The sequence below is a fragment of the Hyperolius riggenbachi genome, chromosome 1 (assembly GCF_040937935.1).
Source record: "Hyperolius riggenbachi isolate aHypRig1 chromosome 1, aHypRig1.pri, whole genome shotgun sequence".
NCBI classification, from domain to species: Eukaryota; Metazoa; Chordata; class Amphibia; order Anura; family Hyperoliidae; genus Hyperolius; species Hyperolius riggenbachi.
The window spans coordinates 624,920,348-624,944,027 of record NC_090646.1 but is presented as its reverse complement, the minus strand read 5'-3'; the positions used below and the strand labels follow the sequence as shown (position 1 = coordinate 624,944,027).

Here is a 23,680-nt window from a genome sequence, read left to right as displayed (position 1 = left end):
TGCATTTTGGACGTACTAATGGTCTAGCACCATACAAAATAAATGAGATACAGTTGGGGACATCAAACTTGGAGAAGGACTTAGGAGTACTCATTGACAACAAGTTAAATAATCATACTCAATGCCAAGCAGCTGCAGCTAAAGCTAACAAAATTTTGGGATGCATTAAAAGGGAAATAAAAACTCGAGATGCTAGCATAATATTGCCCCTGTTTAACTCTCTAGTAAGGCCACATCTGGAATATGGAATTCAGTTCTGGGCACCACATTACAAAAAAAGATATTGCAGTTTTAGAGCAGGTGCAGAGACGAGCAACAAAATTGATGCGTGGGATGGAAGGTCTCACTTATCGAGAAAGGTTAGATAAACTGGGTTTATTTAGTCTAGAGAAGACGCCTTAGAGGGGATCTAATTAACATGTATAAATACATCAGAGGGCAATATAATACCTTGGCGGATGAGCTTTTTATCCCTAGGCCTTCTCAAAGGACTAGAGGACATGATCTGCGCATGGAGGAAAAACGTTTTTGCCATTTATTTAGGAAAGGGTTCTTTACAGTAAGAGTGATTAAGATGTGGAATAAATTGCCACAGGAAGTCGTTATGGCAAACTCTATACCTGCATTTAAAGGGGGCTTAGATGCTTTCCTTGCGTTGAAAGACATCCATGGCTATAATTGCTAGGTAATGCCTAATGATGTTGATCCAGGGATTTTATCTGATTGCCATCTGGAGTCGGGAAGGAATTTTTCCCTTTAGGGGCTATTTGGACCGTGCCTTGTAAGGGTTTTTGCCTTCCGCTGGATCAACAGGGATATGTGAGGGAGCAGGCTGGTGTTGTACTTTATACTGGTTGAACTCGATGGACGTATGCCTTTTTTCAACCAAAATAACTATGTAACTATGTAACAGTGGTGCTGCTCCCCTGGCCACCGCAGAGCATGATGGTTGATATAGTCCATTCCTGTGATTACATCTCCCGGCCGGTAGATATAATCACATGAAAAGACTATATCTCTCAGCATGCACTGCAATGGCCAGCAACAAGCAACTGTGGTACTGATAGTGTACTGATCAAGGACTCTGCCTTTGACATGGGGGACCAGGGTTTGAATCCTGGCTAGGGTCAGTACCTATTCGGTAAGAAGTCCTTGGGCAAGACTACCTAACACTACAGGGTGGCCCCTTGAGTGCACCCCAGTGGCTGCAGCTCTTGACCAATTTTGAGTCAAACAGGAGGAAAGTGCTATACAAACATTAAGATTATCATCATCATCACCAAGGGTATTTCAACCTCTTGTTCTGCAGCACAAGGACAGAGAAGATTGGGGGCGGGGCGCTACAGAACAGCCCCCAGTAGGTAAGAATATGCACACTGCCAACCCCAAAAGCCCACATGGATTAAAAATTAGAAAATAACTGGTGCTGAGCAGTCTTTCTGGAATTACCGTGCATCGCTTGAAGTTGTGAAGTCCAAAGTTCAGAAAAGTCTTTATCAAATAATCCTCAATATTAACAGTGGTCAATACTGTTTTTTTTTTCAGCAGATGATCAACGTTATTAGATCAAACAAAAGACAAATGTGACATGAGGAGAGGAAACTCTATATCCTACTGGGGAAGAAAAAAGGGTGCAAATAGTGGCCCAATGTCACTGTCTACCACAAACGGAGAGACATGATACCCCATGGACTGTATACCTCTTATACTGCCCCCATACCCTCCTCACCCATATGGACTGTATACTTCACCCCCTATACTGTCACCTATAACCTTACCACCCCTATGGACTGTATACTTCAATCTCCATTCTATCACCAATATTCTATAGGACACCCTATGGACCTTATACCCCTATACTGTGCTCTATACCCAACACTATAATATCTCAACCCCCCCCCCCCCATGCTAATGTTTTGCTTTGGCAATGCAAAATGTATTTGATCCTGCCAATTAAGCTTATTTGGATTTAGCTTCCCTCTCCCGAAGGTACCCTTTAAGGAGAGTCGGTAATGTAGGTTTCACACACTAGAGCAGCACACTGCTCTGCTGCTTGCACCAGTGAACTCTGTGAGGGTGATTAGCTAGCAAGATGAGCAGATATCCAGCATTGCTGACCTATTGGCAAGATTCCAGGTTAGCAGTGTAGCAGCTGCCTGTTATGGATTTTCAACTTTCGGCAATAGATTTGTGATTGGAGATCATACCTCCAGCGGATCTTCCAACCCTAGTTCATACCTTCATCATCACATCACGGCTGGACTATTGCACTGTTCTTTATACAGGCCTTCCAAACAAAGACCTGCACTGCCTGCAATTAATACAGAATGACTCTGCAAGACAGTTAACCAGCCAACCCCACCATTGCCACATAACACCAACCCTTTGCTCACTCCACTACCGTTAAATAGGAGAATTCGGTTCAAGATTACCTTATTGACATTCAAATCCTTGCACAATCTGGGCCATGGATACCTGAAGGACCTGTTGCAACTGCATCACACTCTCCACAATCTAGATCAAAAGGATCTTATAACTTGGTCACCCCCAGAGTTCACCTCAAAACCTTTGGAGACCGAGCCTTTTGCTGCCACTAGACTTTGGAACTCCCTGCCACGCCCAATCAAGACCTCTCCATCCCCTTGGAAGCATTGACCCTGAGCAGTGTGATAAAATTAAAATTGGTACTTACCTGGGGCTTCCTCCAGGCCACCGTAGGCTGCGAGATCCCCAACTTCCTTCTGGCTCCATTTTGGGTCCCGCTGGCGGCTCTGTTACTGGCGACACTCTGGCTGAGTGTCAGCCCAGCACTTCCTGAACCGCGATGCTCCGCGTCATCACACCAGCCACTACGCATCATCACGGCGGCCGTCATGACAGTCCTAAGCATGCACGGTTTTCTAACTATGAACCACACATGTGCAGGACTGATACACCGGCCGCCATGATGACGCATAGCGGCCAGTGTGATGACGCGGAGCATTAAGGTTCAGGAAGTGTTGGGCCGACACTCAGCCGGAGTGTCGCCGGTAACGGAGCTGCCAACAGAACCCAGAATGGAGCCAGGAAGACGCCAAGGGATCTCATAGCCTACGGTGGGCTGGAGGAAGCCCAAGGTAAGTACCAATGTTAATTTTAGCCCACTGCTCAGGGTCCCTTTAAGTTCAAACTGAAAAGCCACCTGTTTAGCCTGACATTTATGAATACCTGACTACAGGTAGTCCTCAGTTAACGAATAATTTAGGGACTGTCGTGTAACCTGAATCTGTCCTTAAGTCAGGACCCCCGTTTTTAATGCAGAGCAAGCCGCAGCGGATGGTAGAGCACATCTCACCTGATCCTCGGCGGTAGAAGGTCCCATCATGGTCCCCGGAAGATGCGCAGCCAGTCCTCTCACTCCGTCCACTGTCCCCCGGCGGCTTCACATGCGTCGCATGACACAAATAGGAAGCGCCGCCACTAGGGGGCTCTTCCTGATTGTGTCATTATGCGACGCATAAGAAGCCAACACCGGGAACAGTGGACGGAGCGAGAGGACAGGCTGCGCAGCTTCCGGGGACCTCGATGGGACCTTCTACCGCCGAGGATCAGGTGAGATGTGCTCTACATACCATCCGCTGTGGCTTGCTCTGCATTAAAAAACAGTGAAGAAAAGGTAGTCCCCGGCAGCGTGACGTCATTGCGATGGGGCGGAGCTATGGTATCAGCGGGTCGTTCCTAAGTCGGGCGTACGTAAACCAGGAACTACCTGTATTTCCCTGGTAACATTTTAGCCTGCAACCCTGCATTGATCTGAGACATATCTATGCGTTAGAGTCCTATGGGAGAAAAGCACTTTACACATTATTGTATTGTATGTAAACACACAAATAATGAGAGTTGGTCTAGCGCATCTGTTGGGAAAGGAAAATTATGAATCCAGCTGTGCTAAATATATGGCAGGTTCAGCTGCCCTGTGAAATGTTTGTATTCGGGTAGACCAATTAATCTTTTCCCAGAGTTCAGTTTTAATACAAGCTGAAATTCAAAATAAAAAAGCAATATAAGTCATGTCTTACATGTGCAGAATTCTTCACTTGGAGACCATCTTGAGTCGCTCATGCAAATTACAACATTTTTCTTGCCAAAAATAGTAGTATATCCAGGATGACATTCATACTGCACAGAGGAGCCTGGAGAAAATGATGTTTGGCCTTGAAACTCATTCTTTAACCTACTGTTAGGTATGTCAGGTGGAGGTCCACAATCACCTGTCAAAAAAAAAAAAAAAACACACCACATCAAAATATACCTTAGAACTGCTTAACTATCAGGATACCCAGGGCCATCTCTCACAACAGACACTGCAGGCCATTGCCTGGAGCATCATTGTGTCCCAAGGGTACTGCTGGAGCCTGGAATGTGTACACTGCCAGATAACCAAATGTAGCCATCACAAACTTACCTCGGGAGCATTCCTGTGATGACACTGGCTCTTCCGGGAGCCTGCTCAAACAGCCGGCTCCCTCTACTGTCCACACGTGCACAGCCCTGCATCCCTTTAGATGGGCATACCTGACCAAGCACTCGTCTTATTCACTAAGGCCTGGTCCACCCAGGCCGTTGCAGATCGGATCAGTTTTAAACGGATCCGTATTTCTAAGCTTTTTTTTCTCCCCCCCCGTTTTTCCAGCATACGTTTCCAGTCCGTGGAAACGTATGCCCAGCCATGGGGGGAGAGGCAGCCGCCATGAGGGGATAGTGGCAGAGGTTGGTGGGGTCATCTCCTCCCCCCACCTGAGTTCTGGCTCCCCTCCAGCTATTTGTGCAAAATTGGTTAAAATGTAAAGTATACAGCAAGCGGGGAGCTTACCATCCCTTTACTTCCTTCCCTCACTGCCTGCAATGCCACCCTCTATACTTTGGATGGCGGCATTGCATGTGGTGACGCGGCGAGCGGAGGAAGTAGAGAGATGGTAAGCTCCCCGCTCGCTGTATACTTTACATTTTAACCAATTTTGCCAAAGTAGCTGGAGGAGGAGCTGGGACAGGGGACCCAGGTGAGGGAGGGGGACGACCACCCTCCCCGCCAACTGCTGTCACCCCCGTCCTGGCTGCTACCCCCTCCAGCATGGTGGCTCCCTCACCACCCACAGGCTGTGACACAGAAACAGATCCATTTCTGTGTCCAAAACTGTGTAGAAGGGGATCTGTTTTCCTATTCCCCTGCACTACCCCTCCATGTATCAGGATCCAGATCCATTGCGTGAAAATACAGCAGATCCGGTCCTTCCGTTCAGGTTTTGAAAACAGGTCCCCGCAAAAGCAGACTGATCCGTTTTGTGTTTGGATCAAGACTGCTGCTATTTTTAACCTTGCTATCCGTAGGTCTGGTTTTCATCAGGTTTTAAAAAAACGGAGCCACGGATACGTTTCTGGACTTAGTGTGAACCTACTCTCAATCCTGTTGGTTCTATATGGAGCACCACAAGCACATCAGGGGGCCTGGCATCGTGGTAAAGCTATTTTTTATTATTTATGTTATACCATACATACTTGCAGATAAGACAACCTGCAGATAAGCAGACACTTTTTTTTAATGAAAAAGAGCATGACTAATCCCACCTCCTAACTTCCAGAGGTGTCACAATATAGGTCACAGGTGGTTTCTGCCCCCCCAATAGGTATCCACAAGTGTTTTCCCCGGTATAGTAGCTCCTCCCTGTGTGTATCCCAGTACAGGTAGACAGTGGTAGCCTCCATGTATAGATAGGTGAATGTGTCCCCCAGTATAGGTAGTAGTAGCCTTCCTGCATAGACAGCTAAATATGCTTACTCAATGTAAGTAGTCAGTAGTCGCTCCCCTGAATAGGTAGGCAGAGGGGTCACCCCTCCTCCCGGTATTGGTAGTCAAAGGTAGCCTCCCAGTATAAGTAGCCAGTGACAGCCTACCACCTGTACAGGAAGACAGAGGTACCTCCCCCTTGCCAAGTAATTAGGTACACAGATGCTACCCAAGCAGAGCGTGAGAGGAGCAGAGTGTTAACTTACCTCTCCAGGTGAGAGGTAAGGTGAGACGCCGCTGGTGCCATGGAGACCAGGACACTGAAGAGAAAGGCTGATAGATCTTGTCCCTGGATCCTGGGGTTTATTCACTAGAACAAATAGCATGCCTTAGAGTTAACACGCCTTATCGGAGTTAGCACACCTTATCAGAATCAACATGCCTTATCAGCGTAGCATAGCGAGCACTACGAACTTATGCCTGCTAATTGGCAATGATGAGAGCTCCACTCGTCCTGCCCTGAGCCCCTGTGGGTCCAATCACTTTAAAATACATTATCCCCTCACTTTGATTGGCCCAATATTGTCAAGTGATGGGCAGCCTATTGGGCCAAAGTGCGGGGATAATGTCCTTTAAAGTGATTGGACCCGCAGGGGCTCAGGGCAGGACAAGTGGAGCTCTTGTCATTGCCAATTAGCATAGGTTCTTAGCGCTCACTATGCTACTCTGATAAGACGTGTTAACTCTGATAAGGAACGCTATTTGTTATACTGAATCAACCCCATGGAAAGGTACTACTTGGCTCACACTCTGCACCTCAGGGGGCCCACCGCCGAAGCAGGAAAAAATGGCGCACACAGCAACGGAAACTTTCTGGCGCACCATTAAAAAGCACGGTAAACATAATTTACCGTTTTGAAGTGCAACATTGTGGCGCACAGCCTCTATTTAAGTGCAGGGGGGAAATTATAGCGCAGGGCACTTCAAAACGGTAAATTACGTTTACGGTGCTTTTCAATGGTGCACCAGAAAATATCCATTTTTCCTGTTCCAGGCGCTGTGGGCATGGACTGTGCTCCCCTCCTACCTGCAGACTGCCTCCTCCACAGCGCTGTGTGCGGTGCTTACACTCCCGCTGGATGCTCCTCTGGTCTGGGTGGCAGCGGGCGCTGGGAAGACGTTCTCCTCCGGAGCCCGGTGTACTGGACCTCCAGCGGCGTGTTACTACTCCTCTTCTGTGCAGTTCTGCTGCACTTCTCCAGCCACGGCTTCCCCAGCGCTCTGTGCAGTACCTGGCTGCACTCCTCTCATGTGTGTCAGAAGCCGAAGCCCAGTGCTGTGCGGCAGCGGTGAGTGATGGGACAATTGTATGCTGTGGAAATGCTGCCTGGCCGCCCTGTCTGCGCTCATTTACCACCATGTCCCATCAAAATCAGACTCTCCCAGCAGCTACATTGTGTCCACTGGCCCAGCAATTAAATAACATTTTTAATTACGATAAATCATTAAAACACTATTTATCGTTTTGATGTATTCCCCATCAAAACGATAAATAGCGTTTTTAATGATTTATCGGCGGCTCCGTGCGCCATTTTTTCCCCACGCCATTTTTCACTGTATGCCCCACCGCAGCTCTCCATAAGGCCTGTGGTGGACCCCACTGGTGGATAAGCTGACACTCCTACCAGCACCCCCACTTTGGAGCTTTTCCATGAAGATATATACAGTAAGTTGAATGTACTTTACTAATTGTCACTTTGAATGGCATATGTGGTAACCCCAGAGTAATCACAGGTATTCCTGCATATTAAAGACAATTCACAACTCACAGTGGACAGAGGAGATGATGATATGAAGTAGGACTATCCTCAGTATAACTGATATACATTTTCTCTCCATTCAAGTTGTCTGAAGCTGGAAATGTGCCCAAACCTACAAGTGATCAAGATTAAAAAATAATAAGTAATGAAAGAGAAACATATACAGAAGCACGTCCAGTGAATCTAAAGCGACATGTGACATAAGGAGATAAACTTATTCACATACAATAAAAGCCCTACTAAGAAATTATGTGAAGTTCCTTTCTGTTTACCATTATAGGAAGCGTTAAAACAAAAAAACAAAAAAACTTGAGTTATCTATGTAAAAGTGCTTCTCTAAACTTGCCCAACTTAGTTGAAGTTAGAGAGACAATGTGAACATGAACAGAGGTGCCAAAAGGATAAAAGTAGCTAAAAAGAAAAAAAAAAAAAAAATATGGGGGAGGCAGTGGTGGACTTACCCCCTCCAAGCAGACACAAAAACAGGTTGATATATCAACAAGCAAATTTATATATACACTCCAAAGGGTCATGGCAATGCGTTTCGTAGGTGTGGCCTTGCTTCATCATGCAATAGGGGATGGAGCATACAGCAACAAGTATCTATGACTCAGCCATGCGCCTCTGTCTCAGATCTTCACACCCACAGTGTAGCCACAAAAACACCTCATCTGAACTAATCCCCTGTATAGGTGGAAGGGAAGGTTGGTAGTTGGGACGTCAAAACAACTGCTTCCCTCTGGTTAAGCCCCTGATAAGACCATTTGCTTAACCATTGCAGACTCAGTATATAAATCCATGGATTATATATAAAGCTTACCTGGTTCTTGTTGTGGAAAGCTCCAGAGGCAAAGGCTAAATGAAAGGTCTTATATGTAAGCTAATGACCTTTACTCAGTATGTCAACATAAACCCTGGCCAGGACAAAGAATTCTTCTGTTAATTATTACTTCTGTGTGTCAATTAGTCATCCTATATTTAAAAGACATTGCGCCAGTGAGAGGAGACAGCTTTTATTGATCAGATGTGTTCAGTGAGGCTGGATAGTGTACTGGTTAAGGGCACAGTGGTGGGAAAATTGAGTGCCTGCTAGCGACAGATGTTTGGGTGCCGCCATAGGCCCCCACGGAAATACCAGCATTGAAGGGAAATTCAGGCGCCCAAATTTCTAGGGATGCTCATTCTGATTCAGCGGAATTGAAATTTCCAATTAGAAATTGCGCTTCTGTATCGGAACGCGGAACTTGTCAAATCACAGGAAATTTCCTCGGAAGTTCCACCATGCCAATAATTCATAATTTTCAGCCAATCAGAAGACTTGGGATGAATAAGCCAATCGAAGAATGAGGATTTGTAAGCGGTAGTGGGAATTTCAGCGGAAATCAGGCATACTAATAGTTGATAACGTTAAGCCAATCAGAAATCTCGGAATGGGTACGCCAATCAGAGACTGAGGATTTGTAGCACGGTAAGCAGTAGGCGGAGATTGGCAGTAGGCGGAAATTGGCAGAAAACAAATCCGCGGAAAGCAGAATACCATCGGAATACCGCTAAATACTGTCAGGAATCTGCATTGGTGGAAGGCGGAATTTCTGCGGAAATCGTCACTTCCGACCATGCCTACAAATTTCCCCTCAATTCTGGTATTACAATGGCGGCTTTTGGGAGTTTTTTTGAGGCGATTAATGGCAGCTATGTGTACTTTAAAACCCTTCGCGTTTATGTAAAGTGCAGCAGGTGCTTTGCAGGATAACGGTGTTCGGCATCAAAACTCACTACATGTAGTTTGATATTGCAAAACGCACATGTTAACACTGATAAAGCATACTTTTCATTGACTGTATGCTTCACTGTATACGACAACATGCAGACGCATGGTGCCTCTTTCCACTTCTGTGCATTGCATTCCTGCTGTTACAGGGAACGCAACACAACTCCCACTGTGGATGTAGCCTTAAAGGACTTCCAAGGCGAACTTAAAAAAATCTATTTTGTACTCACCTGGGGCTTCTTCCAGCCTCGAGCAGTCGTCTCAGTCCCTCATCGCAGCCCCAGTCCTCCTCGGTGTCCCCGTTGGCCGACCATAAGGATCACAATCCGGCGGTGGGGTCGGCTCTGCTGCAGTCTGCCCGTGCGTCCACATCATCTGACGCGTACCAGTTGTGCGCAGGCGCAGTATGCACCAGATGACATGGACGCGCAGGCACGAGTGATATATAAACATTGAAACTGTAATCACCTTATTTTGCTGTTTTTATGGCTGAATAAAGCTATCCAGTTTCCCTAAAAGTAAGAACTCCAAAAATACACTCACCTAAAGGATTATTAGGAACACCTGTTCAATTTCTCATTAATGCAGTTATCTAAGCAACCAATCACATGGTAGTTCCTTCAATGCATTTAGGGGTGTGGTCCTGGTCAAGACACTCTCCTGAACTCCAAACGGAATGTCAGTATTGAAAAGAAAGGTGATTTAAAGAGAATCTGTATTGTTAAAAATCACACAAAAGTAAACATACCAGTGCGTTAGGGGACATCTCCTATTACCCTCTGTCACAATTTCGCCGCTCCCCGACGCATTAAAAGTGGTTAAAAAACAGTTTTAAAAAGTTTGCTTATAAACAAACAAAATGGCCACCAAAACAGGAAGTAGGTTGATGTACAGTATGTCCACACATAGAAAATACATCCATACACAAGCAGGCTGTATACAGCATTCCTTTTGAATCTCAAGAGATCATTTGTGTGTTTCTTTCCCCCTGCAGCTATCTTCCACTGAAGTGGCAGGCTGTTTCTTCCTGCAGAGTGCAGACAGCTCTGCCTGTATGTAATTCTTCAGTATGTGAAAGCCCGGCCAGCTCAGAGGACGATTTATCCAGCTTGTAAAAGATAAGAGAGAAGCTGCTCTAATCTAAATAACACACAGGCAGTGTGCATAGAGGGGCCTGGAGGGGGGAGTGCATAGCAGAACCACAACACTAAAGAACTTGGCAGCCTTCCAGACACAGGCCGACAAGTCTGACAGGGGAAAGATACATTGATTTATTACAGAGACTGTGATAGTACAAAGTGCTGCAGTAAGCCAGAACACATTAGAATAGCTTTTGGAACTTGGATGATAAAAAAACAGGATGCAATTTTTGTTACGGAGTCTAAAGAGTGTGGCATGGTTGTTGGTGCCAGATGGGGAGGTCTGAGTATTTCACAATCTGCTTACTTACTGGGATTTTCACGCACAACCATTTCTAGAGTTTACAAAGAATGGTGTGAAAAGGGAAAAACATCCAGTCCTGCGGGTGAAAATGCCTTGTTAACGCTAGAGGTCAGATGAGAATGGGCCGACTGATTCAAGCTGATAGAAGGGAACCGTTGACTGAAATATCCACTCGTTACAACCGAGGTATGCAGCTAAGCATTTGTGAAGCCACAACACACACACAACCTTGAGGCGGATGGGCTACAACAGCAGGAGACCCCATCTGGTACCACTCATCTCCACTACAAATAGGAAAAATAGGCTACAATTTGCACAAGCTCACCAAAATTGGACAGTTGAAAACTGGAAAAATTTGGCCTGGTCTGATGAGTCTCAATTGTGTCAGAATTTAGCATAAACAGAATGAGAACATGGATCCATCCTGCCTTGTTACCACTGTGAAGGCTGGTGGTGGAGGAATGGTGTCAGGGATGTTTTCTTGGCACACTTTAGGCCCCTTAGTGCCAATTGGGCAATGTTAAAATGCCACATGCTATCTGAGCATTGTTTCTGACAATGCAGTGTTCTCCCCAGGATCAATCAGCCGGGCGGAGCGCCCGGGTAAGTTTAATTACCGCCCGGCTGATGAGACTGCGTGCCCCGTTGTCTCCGAGCCCCGGCTGATAAATCTGCGTGTCCCTGTCATCGCGAGCCGCAAGTGTCCGTCCAGCTGTCAGATGCGCTGCTTCCCCTCTACACTCGAGATCTCGCGCTTCCCGGCGAGCTCGTGCTCTGATAGGCTGCAAATAAGAGGCGTGACATTAGCGCCAGCCGCCTTCTGCAGAGCCGTGTGCCGCGTGTATGTCTGTGAGAGCTGTGCAGGGATGTGGGTGGAGAGAGAGGCATGTGCGCAGCTCACTGACGGATGAATCCGTCTTGCTCCATAGATATGCAGGCTATGAGATATCTGCGGCGCTGGATGGCAGAGGTGGATGGTGTGCTCCGGGTGATCAGCAGGGCTGTGCACTGTCTCGCAGCACGGAGCAGGTACTAAAGCTCGGGGAGACCTTTGGGGAACACCTGAGGATCAATGTGAGGAGCGATCTGCTGCCATGAGAGGGAGGGAGAGGGGGCCTACCTACCCACCCACTAGTCTGACCTACCTACCCACCCCACTAGCCACTAGTCTGACCTACCTACCCACCCACTAGTCTGACCTACCTACCTACCCCACTAGCCACTAGTCTGACCTACCTACCTACCCCACTACCCACTAGTCTGACCTACCTACCCACCCACTAGTCTGACCTACCTACTCACCCCACTAGCCACTAGTCTGACCTACCTACCCACCCACTAGTCTGACCTACCTACCCACCCCACTAGCCACTAGTCTGACCTACCTACCCACCCCACTAGTCTGACCTACCTACCCACCCACTAGTCTGACCTACCTACCCACCCCACTAGCCACTAGTCTGACCTACCTACCCACCCCACTAGTCTGACCTACCTACCCACCCACTAGTCTGACCTAAGTACCCACCCACTAGTCTGACCTACCTACCCACCCCACTAGCCACTAGTCTGACCTACCTACCCACCCCACTAGCCACTAGTCTGACCTACCTAACCACTCACCCACCACACTAGCCACCAGCCTGACTGACTTACCCTCCCACTCACCCCACTAGCCTGACTTACTTACCCACCCACCCCACTAGCCACCAGCGTGAACTATTACCCACCCCACTAGCCACCAGCCTGAACTACTTACCCACCCACCCCACTAGCCACCAGCCTGAACTACTTACCCACCCACCCCACTAACCACCAGCCTGAACTACTTACCCACCCACCCCACTAGCCACTAGCCTGAACTACTTACCCCACCCACTCACCCCACTAGCCACCAGCCTGACCTACTTACCCACCCATCCCACTACTAGCCTGACCTACCTACCCACCCCACTAGCCTCCAGCCTGACCTAGTAACCCTCCCACCCCACTAGCCTGACCTAGTAACCCTCCCACCCCACTAGCCACCAGCCTGACCTACACCTCACTGGCCTGAACTACTTACCCACCCACCTCACTAGCCACAGCTTGACCTACTTACCCACTACATTACAGTTGGCTACGCCCATGTAATGGTTCCACCCATTTTCCAGCACATGTCATGGCCACGCCCATTTTACCCCACCCGGCTACTTTTTCATGCCACCCGGCTGAAAAATTTTTCTGGGGAGAACACTGCAATGTCCATCCCTTCATGACCACCATGAACCCATTTTCTGATGGCTACTTCCAGCAGGATAATGCCTCATGTCACAAAGCTGAAATAATTTCAAATTGGTTTCTTGAACATGACAATGAGTTCACTGTACTAAAATGGTCCCCACAGTCACCAGATCTCAAGCCAATAGAGCATCTTTGGATGGAACGGGAGCTTTGTGCCCTGGATCTCCATCAACTGCAAGATGCTATCCTATCAATATGGGCCAATATTTCTAAAGAATGCTTTCAGCACATTGTTGAATCAATGTCACGTAGAATTAAGGCCGTTCTAGTGAAAGGGGGTCAAACACCGTATTAGTATGGTGTTCCTAATAATCCTGTAGGGGAGTGTAGAAGTCAATTTCAATAGTGACTATGCAGCTTTACATATAAAAACTTGGAGAGGTGTGGATGTCTCAGCACCCTGTGAAAAAAAGACACAGGAAACAAAAACGGGAGCCCAATAGTGTAGTATGTTATGAATCAAAGTGGTTAGCAAAATGTAAATGGTTACTCACAAAGGTGGGTTGCAGGGGGGCAACTGACCACAGGAAGCAGGTGGAGACAAACCCGACTCCACTCGGGGTGGTCCTACTGGACCTGGATATGGTCGCTCACCTTGGAAAGAAAGGGGACAGATATCGACAGTGGTGGAAACCACGTGTGTTCTGTCTCCACCCTTTGTGAAAAGAAAAAAAACTCGATATTAAATAAAATGACTATTAATTAGAAATGTTAAAAAGGACATTGTTTTTATAAATTATAAGTGGGAGATAACAGTGTTTTAATACCATGCATATAAATGAGAACATATGCTAAAAGGCTGGAGCAATGAGACACAGTGCAAAATCAAAGAGTGGTGTGCAGCTACAAGGTGGAGGGGAGTCCCAAGCCCCAAAAGTAAAAAAAATAAAAGCAACAATGTACCTAAGCGCACTAATGGACAGTGGATGGCTATTCCTGCAGGTACAGTGATGTCTCAACAAGACAGGTCAGCCGATATAGTGAGCATAAGGAGCAATACAGTACCTCTTCCAGCCGTGTGTGTGGTGGATGGTACCTCTTTCTGTGCATAAATCTTGCTGTAATCCCGATATCCAGGGACACGCTGGTGCTCTGCTCAGCGTGGATGGAAACTGACCACGTGATCTCCTGGTCAGCTGATACCCAGACTTCCTGTTCCTGGCTTCTCTGCACTCCACCAGTGGCTCCAATCCCAGTAGCAGTGAAGGCAAACAGCAGCACTTCCTGGTTGGGGGAAAATGAGCAGAAATAGTGTACACTGTGCGCTTAAAGAAGCCACGCAGGGGGTTATCACTTACTAGATAAGAGCTTGTTTATTTGCACATAAAAAAATCTGCAGCCTCACTACCCGACTCGAGTTTCGGCATTATGCCTTCGTCAGGGGGTGGGGCTACAGTCCCAGTGAGCAGATTAAGTCCATAAAGCTCCTCCTCCTCAAAGGGCAGTTAACCCTTGCTGAACAAATGCGGAGGGAGGGGAGCAACACAGATCTTCAATGAATAATAGTAAAACAGTGATAAGCAACAGCTTACAGTAAAATAGTAAAAAATAATAAAATAATAAAAACATCAAAAACCAACAATCAATTGCATGAAATATCCACAATTAAAGAAGATTACTCATCCCTAAAAACAATTATTCATCCCTAATAAAACAATTCAAGTCAATATTAGCGTTTAAACCATTTGGTGCTAGAGTCTGAAGCTGGAAAATCCAGCGAGTTTCCAATTGGGACAGAGTTTTTATCACATTGCCCCCACGCCAATGAGGCGTGATGGTGTCAATGGCATAGCATCTAATCCCTGTAGGGTCACGGTTATGAAATTTCAGGAAATGTTCAGGTACACTATGTTTTTTCTTTTCAGGGTTCATAATGTTATATACATGTTCCGAGCATCTTTTTTTTCGCACGTCTACCAGTTCTTCCTACGTACTGTTTGCCAGACTCTAGCACCAAATGGTTTAAACGCTAATATTGACTTGAATTGTTTTATTAGGGATGAATAATTGTTTTTAGGGATGAGTAATCTTCTTTAATTGTGGATATTTCATGCAATTGATTGTTGGTTTTTGATGTTTTTATTATTTTATTATTTTTTACTATTTTACTGTAAGCTGTTGCTTATCACTGTTTTACTATTATTCATTGAAGATCTGTGTTGCTCCCCTCCCTCCGCATTTGTTCAGCAAGGGTTAACTGCCCTTTGAGGAGGAGGAGCTTTATGGACTTAATCTGCTCACTGGGACTGTAGCCCCACCCCCTGACGAAGGCATAATGCCGAAACTTGAGTCGGGTAGTGAGGCTGCAGATTTTTTTATGTGCAAATAAACAAGCTCTTATCTAGTAAGTGATAACCCCCTGCGTGGCTTCTTTAAGCGCACAGTGTACACTATTTCTGCTCATTTTCCCCCAACCAGGAAGTGCTGCTGTTTGCCATCACTGCTACTGGGATTGGAGCCACTGGTGGAGTGCAGAGAAGCCAGGAACAGGAAGTCTGGGTATCAGCTGACCAGGAGATCACGTGGTCAGTTTCCATCCACGCTGAGCAGAGCACCAGCTTGTCCCTGGATATCGGGATTACAGCAAGATTTATGCACAGAAAGAGGTACCATCCACCACACACACGGCTGGAAGAGGTACTGTATTGCTCCTTATGCTCACTATATCGGCTGACCTGTCTTGTTGAGACATCACTGCACCTGCAGGAATAGCCATCCACTGTCCATTAGTGCGCTTAGGTACATTGTTGCTTTTATATGCTAAAAGGCACTGAAGATAAAATGTAAAGTATAAAACATAGAATACTTTTTTATAGATACACATTTATGATTTATATTTTATGAAGACTTGGCCAGCTACATAAGAGAAGGGAGACATTACAGGCAGCGCTAGGCTCTCTAGGCTGTGCTGACCTGTGTGTTAAAGAGGAGCTGTCAGCCATACTATCTCAGGAAAAACAAACAAATATAAAGTAGATAAATACTTGCTCTACTTACATAACATATGTATTGCACTGTCCACGTTATGATTACCTTGAATTTTATAAAGGAAAAGTAGAGAATCCTATTCTAGACAGTTTCCATATTTACTGTGGCTATTTTGAAGCCAGTCATGATGTAATATCCGCCCTAAAGGCAGCCATACACTGGTCGATGTGCCCACCAGCTGACAGATCCCTATCTGATCGAATCTGATCAGATAGGGATCGTATGGCTGCCTTTACTGCAAACAGATTGTGAATCGATTTCAGCCTGAAACCGATCACAATCTGTTCAGCTGCTCCTGCCGCCTGTCCCCCCCCCCCCCGTATACATTACCTGATGCGGGCTCCCGGGCGTCTTCTCCGCATCTTCTCAGCGCTGCACCCGCTCCATCCCGGCGCTTCCTGTATCACTCCGCGACCAGGAAGTTCAAATAGAGCGCCCTCTATTTGAACTTCCTGGGTCACTGCAGTGACCCAGGAAGCGCCGGGATGGAGCGGGTGCAGCGCTGAGAAGATGCGGAGAAGACGCCCGGGAGCCCGCATCAGGTAATGTATTTTTCATCGGATCGGCCGCCGCTAGCGACGCGCACTTTACCCGCGGGCGATCGAGGGTAATTTCCCGCACGGCGCGATCGACGGACCGATCCGATTTCGGGAGGAAATCGGATCGTCGTCGGCGTTTACCGCGAACGATTGGCAGCAGATTCGATCCCAGGATCGAATCTGCTGTCGAAACGGCCGGGAATCGGGCCAGTGTATGGCCACCTTTAGTCTCCTCTGCCTGATTTGCCCACCCTTCACTATAGAAAGTGCATTGTTTCAGCCTGAGAAATTTTGGCCAATCAGAGAGGAACAGATGTGTAAGAGGGGAAAACAGGAGGGAAAGAGGCTTCAGCCAATCAGGCTGCATTAGGTAAGTCTGAGTGGGAAGTATAGAAGCTAAAAAAAGACAACCCAGCATCTTCTATTTTGTGTACCAAATTTTCTGTGTACCAAATAAGAGTCAGGTAAACTGGGGAATGATCATTTAACAACAAGAAAAATAGTGATTTTAACTTTTGGATTGCCTGGTTAGCATCCTTATTACTTGTTACCAGATAAAAAATAAATAATTGATTTTGGTACTTATCCGTTAGCCGGGCACATCCTCTAGGTGGCGATAGAACTCCAGCAGAGTTACATCTTTCCCTACTATCCATGGCGGTCTGGAGGGGGAATAGTAATTATCGCCACCTAGAGGATGCGCCCGGCATAAGTACCGTATAAGTACCTTGATTTTTTATTTTATGCTCCACAGTTACTCTTTAAAAAGTGGCTGGTCACTGTTATATAAGAGCATTAAGGTGCATAAAGCTAAACTTATCAGTAGTAGTGTTGTCCGGATCACAAACGATTCGGATCTTTGATCCGAATCTCTTTTGTGAGTCGAATCATCAAAATGAACGATTCGGTTCACAAAGGAGGTGGAGCCAGGAGCAGCACCCCCCTCTCGCAGGCAGGGGGGTCCTGGAAGCAGAGGAGAGATGGATCACTCAGTTGGAGGGGAGCCAGCCTTGCAGGGACAGGTAGATGAGAGAGAGGACATGGTAGAGATGCGAAATTCGGATCTTTTCAATGATCCGGATGATTTGAATTGGTTCATTGAAAAGATCCTTATCTCGGATCATTTTACAAGGGAAGCATTCAGGGGTGAAATGACTAGCAGGACAGGAGAAGGGGGGGGGGGGTGGACACAGAGAAGATGGACAGAGGGCAGGGAGTGGACAGAGAAGGGAGGAGCAGAGAGCAGAAATGTTTGTTTGCACACAATACCCACATGCTGCAATCATATGCTTTACATATATTTCACCTATATGTTCATCTGTATACTCCCAACTCCCATTCCCCAAAGCATTCCCAGAAGTAAAGTGCAGCTGTTGTTTAGAGCAGTGCAGGAGGATCATATTGCCCTGCAATCACAGTGCCTGCCCTGTCCTAGCCCAGCACGCTGCCTGTAACGTTACTGAGCTGTGCCAAAAGTTTCCAATGTGTTTACTATGCACAACTGGAGCAGACAGCCTATAATGAGCAGCACATTTCAGCCAGTATGTGTGCTCTACACATATCTGGCAGTGGCACCAATGTCCCCTCTCTCTCATCTACCTGTGGCTGTGGCTGTGCAAGGCTGCCTCCCCTCCAACAGAGCATCCATCTCTGCTCTGCTTCCAGGACCCTGCTGAGAGGGGGGCGTGCTGCTCCTGGCCCCGCCCCCTTTGCAATCCAAATCACTAATTTTGATGATTCGACTCACAAAAGAGGTTCGGATCAAAGATCCTAATCGTTCATGATCCGGACAACACTAGGACATGGATGCCAGTGCCAGATATGTGTAGAGCACACATACTGGCTGTAATGTGCTGCTCATTTTAGGCTGTTCCGTAGTTGTGCATAGTGAACACATGGGAAACATTTGGCTCAGAAGCACAGCTCAGTAACTTTGCAGACAGCATGCTGGGCCAGAAAGACAGGGCAGGCACTGTGATTGCAGTGCATAATCATTCTTATGTTGAGTGTTCGAGGTGAGAAAAGGACACATTGGGATAGGGAATGCTTTCTTTCACTGTGAGACGTTTGCATTCAAAGTATACAGATGTACATATAGGTGAAATATATTTAAAGAGGAACTGTAACGACAAAACGGCCCCTGGGGGGTACTCACCTCGGGTGGGGGAAGCCTCCGGTTCCTAATGAGGCTTCCCACGCCGTCCTCCATCCGTCAGGGGTCTCGCTGCAGCCCTCCGTGCAGCGGTGACGTAATATTTACCTTCCTGGCTCCTGCGCAGGCGCTCTGACGGCTGTCGGCGCCGAAGTAGGCGGAAATACCCGATCGCCGTCGGGTCTGCTCTACTGCGCAGGCGCAAGTTTCCGGCGCCTGCGCAGTAGAGCGGACCCGACGGAGATCGGGTATTTCCGTGCCGAAAGTCGCCACAGCGCCCCCGCTGGAGCCAGCAAAGGTAAATATTGAACTGACAGTCGGCACAGTCGCCGGCTGTTCGGAGGGCTACGGCGAGACCCCCGTGGGACAGAGGACAGCGTGGGAAGCCTCATTAGGATCCGGAGGCTTCCCCCACCCGAGGTGAGTACCCCCCAGGGGATCTTTTTAATGTTACAGAGTCTCTTTAAAGCACGATTGCAACATGTGGGTAATGTGTGCAAAAAACATTTCTGCTCTCCCCTCTTTGTCCACCTCCTCCCTTCTCTGTCCACTCCCTGCCCTCTGTCCATGTTCTCCGCTTCTCAGTCTGTCCACCCCCCCTCCCCTTCTCTGTCCACTGCAGGGAATGTCCTGTCCTGCTAGTCATTTCACCCCCGAATGCTTCCCTAGTCAAATGATTCAAGATTCGGATCAAAGATCCGGATCTTTTCAATGATCCGAATCATTGAAAATATCCGGACTTCCCATCTAGGTGGAGCGCACAGAGTCATGGAAGGCAGCTTGAGAAACATAGAAGACGGCAGATGTCACTTACCAAATTTGAAAATAAAATCGGCAAAATGAGCCTCTAGTGGGAAATATCCCACGCTGAGCTAAATAGATTTACTGGCAGTCGCTGATCAGCGTGCTCGCCGTATAGCGAGGGGGCGTGGCTAAAGACGTCACGGCCGGAAGTTTGGGTGGCGCAATTTTGGAAGAGGTCGTCGCATTTGCCAGTAGTCCTTTGTAGCTAATAGGCTTACAAAGCCGTTTAAAAGAACGTAGTTTATTTGGACACTAGATGGCAGCATAGGATAAGAAATCAATTCAGAAGCATTAAACGAACTTTTTCTTCAGAGTATTCCGTGTAAAAAATTATGAATTGAATATAGATGGATTTTGGAAATTGTGAAAGTATTTTACATGTTGTTGATCAATCAAATAACTTAGTAAAGCTGGTGCAACTTATGTATATATGTACATGAACTATGATATCTAAAATAGATATAAAAATGCAAATTATGAAGGTAGGTGAAATGATTAATTTATTTTTCACGAGCCCTTTCCACTACAGCGTTTGCGATTGCTTAATTGCAAAACCGCTAGTGATTTTAAAATCACTACGGTTTGCTTTTTAACATAGGAATCACGGTAGGTAATTTCCACTACCGCGATTCGTTTTTTACTTAATCGCGATGCCGCCGCGGAACGATTTTGGCCGCGATTTCGCTATGCAGTGCATAGCATAGCAAAATTACGATCGCAAACGTCGGGAAATTTTTTTCCTTTTGCTGAATCGCAATCGCTAGCGTTCAGCGTGAACGCTAGCGATTGCTAGTGGAAAAGGGCCCTTAGAGGGATATTGAAGGGTGACCGTGTGAAGGTGGTGGATGGTGGGGTGTTAGGGAATAGAGATGGCTCAAACCTCCGATTTTAGGTTCACGAACTGGGTTCGCGAACCTCCCGCGAAAGTTCGGTTCGTCCGAATTTTCGCAAACCGCAATAGACTTCGATGGGGAGGCGAACTTTGAAAACTAGAAAAATTTATGCTGGCCACAAAAGTGATGGAAAAGATGTTTCAAGGCGTCTAATACCTGGAGGGGGGCATGGCGGAGTGGGATATACGCCAAAAGTCCCGGGGAAAAATCTGGATTTGACGCAAAGCAGTGTTTTAAGGGCAGCATTCACATTGAATGCTAAATTGCATGCCTAACATCTCGCATGTGTGTACATCAATCAGGGAGTGTAATTAGAGTACTGCTTCACACTGACAGACCAAACTCACAGCTGTTTGTGTAGTGACGGCCGTGCTGGACTGGTGTGCACCATGGCCAGATTGCAGGCCGTGGCGATTTTCAAGCCCATATGGGCGTCGGGCTGAGGTAGCTGAATGACAGAACAGTGACTGTCCAGCTGATCAAATTTGGTCTGTCCACAATGAGGCAACGACCTTATTATCTTTGGTGTGCCTTCAAACACCCCCCCCCCCGGGACACTCATATAGCCGGCGGTCATTGCTTCATTGTGATACGCAAGCCCCTTCACCGCGGCAAGGTAATGATCATGAAGGGGCATTGGCACATGTACATGCCCTTTGTTTTGTTGTGGCAGCCGCAGTGCAGCCAGAAAAATTAGGCAGGCATGTACATGCACCAGAAAAATTATTATAGCGGCCGCTGCTAGCAGCAGCCTTAAAATTTCAGGAATCCGCCTGGAGTCCTGGACCCTATTGGTGGTGGCGGAGAAGGCAGTCAAGCAGTCTGCAGGCAGAGATGCTGTGTGGGAAGCAACTTAGTCTTGGAGCAGGCAGTCACACGGCGTGCAGGCAGAGATGCTGTGTGTGGGGACTGACTCTGGCCACGCGTATCCTTTCTTCGCATCCCCTGCTATTGCAGAGGGGAACGCGAAGAAAGGATACGCTTGGTAGGGCTGCGCTGGCATCAGATTTGAAGTCTAGGAATGGAACAAAGCTGACGGCGGGAGAACGCCGGCTCGGGCACGACCGGCGCGGGACAGGGCGGCTGCTGGGGGCTTGCAGAAGCCCCAGGTAGGTGGAACACTGTGCTTAAATTGTATTTACAGTTCCGCTTTAAGTGCTTTTTAAATGTCCGACATGCGTACACAGCAATAAGGTAGTGTAAGGGTTATGCCTGGTTCACAGTGACAGACGAAACAATGTGCTTAACGCACCGCAAACAACCGCAAAAAGCTTTAGTGATAATGTCAGGTGAGAAAATAATTGTTTTTACTAGTTGACACCTCCAGGACATAAATGTTAGTCCGCTCAGTGGCAGTCTTTGTGTAGTGGTGTGGAGTGGCCACCGTTAAGTGACCAACAAAACACTGATTCTGCACTGAGGCCTTATACAGGAGGCAGTATTGGATACTAGATGCCAGTAGTGGTGGTGAAGAATTATTAGGTTATGGTCGGTGCACTACTAGGACCAGTAGACTTGTCCCTAATAGCTAATGGGTGCACTGGACACATAGGATTGCAATATAACAATAGTTATACAGTAGTATAAGTCGTATATAGTTAACAATAACATACATGCACACGATCTCCGCTAATCTCCGCCAACAGGACCTGACGCCAGTTGGCGTTAGGTGGTCAGGATGGGGTTAAAATGATGAGGCAGGGAATAAAATGTTAGCTCATAGGGTCAGTGATGAGGCAGGGAATAGACTGTAAGCCAAATTTAGGGGAAAGCAGAGTTGTGCTGATCCACCCTGAGAGCACAGCAGTGAGAGAGCCAAGGTCCCCTGAAAATCTGGAGCCATGCCGTGCTGCGCTGGGCAGGAGAGCTGAGTTTTGGGCAGTGCAGAGATGCACCAATCCCTGCTGGGAGAACACAGCAGCTAGAGTACAGTACAGAGCTACAGAACTCTATATCTATAGGATATTGGTGATCGGGATCAGATCGGGACTAATATCTATAGGATATTGGTGATCGGGATCAGAGACTGGAGACACTGGAAGCGCAGGTCAGGTCAGGTGGATCAGCGCAACTGTGCCCTATAGAACCCTCCGCAGAGGCAAATAGACCTTATCCTGTTCGCTCTTGTGAAGCCAGAGGATCAGCACTGACCTGCTGCTTGGTGTGAGGCCAGGGGATCATCCAGTGCCAGCGCTGAAGCTTCCCCATCAATAGCATGGCAGCAGTGCAGAGGGTATCCACCAACAGCAGAGGTGGAAGTGAGCGTCCAGTGACCACGTGGGTGGCAGCAGCACAGCTGATTAGCTGTGTCCCCATGGGGGAGATGCCACCCCAGCATCTGCAGCCCGACGTCCCCTGAGTCACGGTGAAGTGCGGTGAAACACACTGGCCCGCAGCCTCGACCATGTGGACAGCCACTGCACAGTCGAGAATCCGCCCGATCAGCTGCATCCGCATGTCGGAGATAGCACTCCAGCGTCCGTAGCCCGACGTCCCCGGGTGGTCTCTGTGAAGGGGGAGTGCACTGCTCTCCATTGGTGTGGAGGAGGGAGACCAGGAGAGAGGCAGCCGAAGGAGAAGTGGAGAAGAGTTGGAACCCACCCCCCATGGCACCATCTTTGTTACAAGTTTATTGGCACACTGCAGAGCAATCACACCACTTAGAGTGCTGCTTGGCTGATTGACATGGCGGGCATGGCTTTGGGAAATTGGCTGAGAGCTCCAAAAAGAATGGTAATTGGTGTGGGTGGACCTGCCCAAGGAAGGAGGCATTGGATCCAATCACTTACCACTGTGCAGGCAGAAGGGACAAAGGGACATTCTTCTTGTGTCCTAATAAGTAACGATAATTGCTTGCATGGACACCTTAGGACTATAAGATGCACTGACTTCTTCCCCTCACTTTTGGGGGAGAAAAAGTGTGTCTTATGGTCCGAAGAAAACGGTACTTACCTAAGGAGAGGAAACGCTCTGGACCCTATAGAGCCTTTCTGTTCCTCTCACGGTCTTTGCGTTCCAGCACTGGCTCCTCTGTTCTAATGTCCCGCGGAGGCTTCGGAAGTCTTTGGAAGCACTCATTATATCACTCATAGGGCTTGATTCACTGAAGGTTCATACACACCTACCAACTATCTGTCCAACTATCTGCCAAACTTGTCTGTTAAGCCCCATACAACTTTTGTTGTGAAACAAGTTAAAACAATAAAAAAAAGTATTTTGCTAC

The 23,680-nt window shown here is 47.4% G+C and overlaps 1 protein-coding gene across 1 annotated transcript in view; it reads right to left on the bottom strand.

The window, feature by feature from the left end:
* The window catches only part of LOC137543581 (membrane cofactor protein-like), a 121,586-nt gene extending 101,897 nt beyond the window's left edge, over positions 1–19,689 (bottom strand). Inside the window, exons 1-4 of the mRNA XM_068264724.1 lie at positions 19,575–19,689; positions 13,576–13,736; positions 7,594–7,696; positions 4,059–4,250 (exon numbers count right to left, since the gene is read on the bottom strand). Of these exons, the coding sequence (XP_068120825.1) occupies positions 4,059–4,250; positions 7,594–7,663 (262 nt within the window). The 5' untranslated portion in view covers positions 7,664–7,696; positions 13,576–13,736; positions 19,575–19,689. The remainder of the gene's footprint in view (positions 1–4,058; positions 4,251–7,593; positions 7,697–13,575; positions 13,737–19,574) is intronic.
* Positions 19,690–23,680: the final 3,991 nt, after the last annotated feature.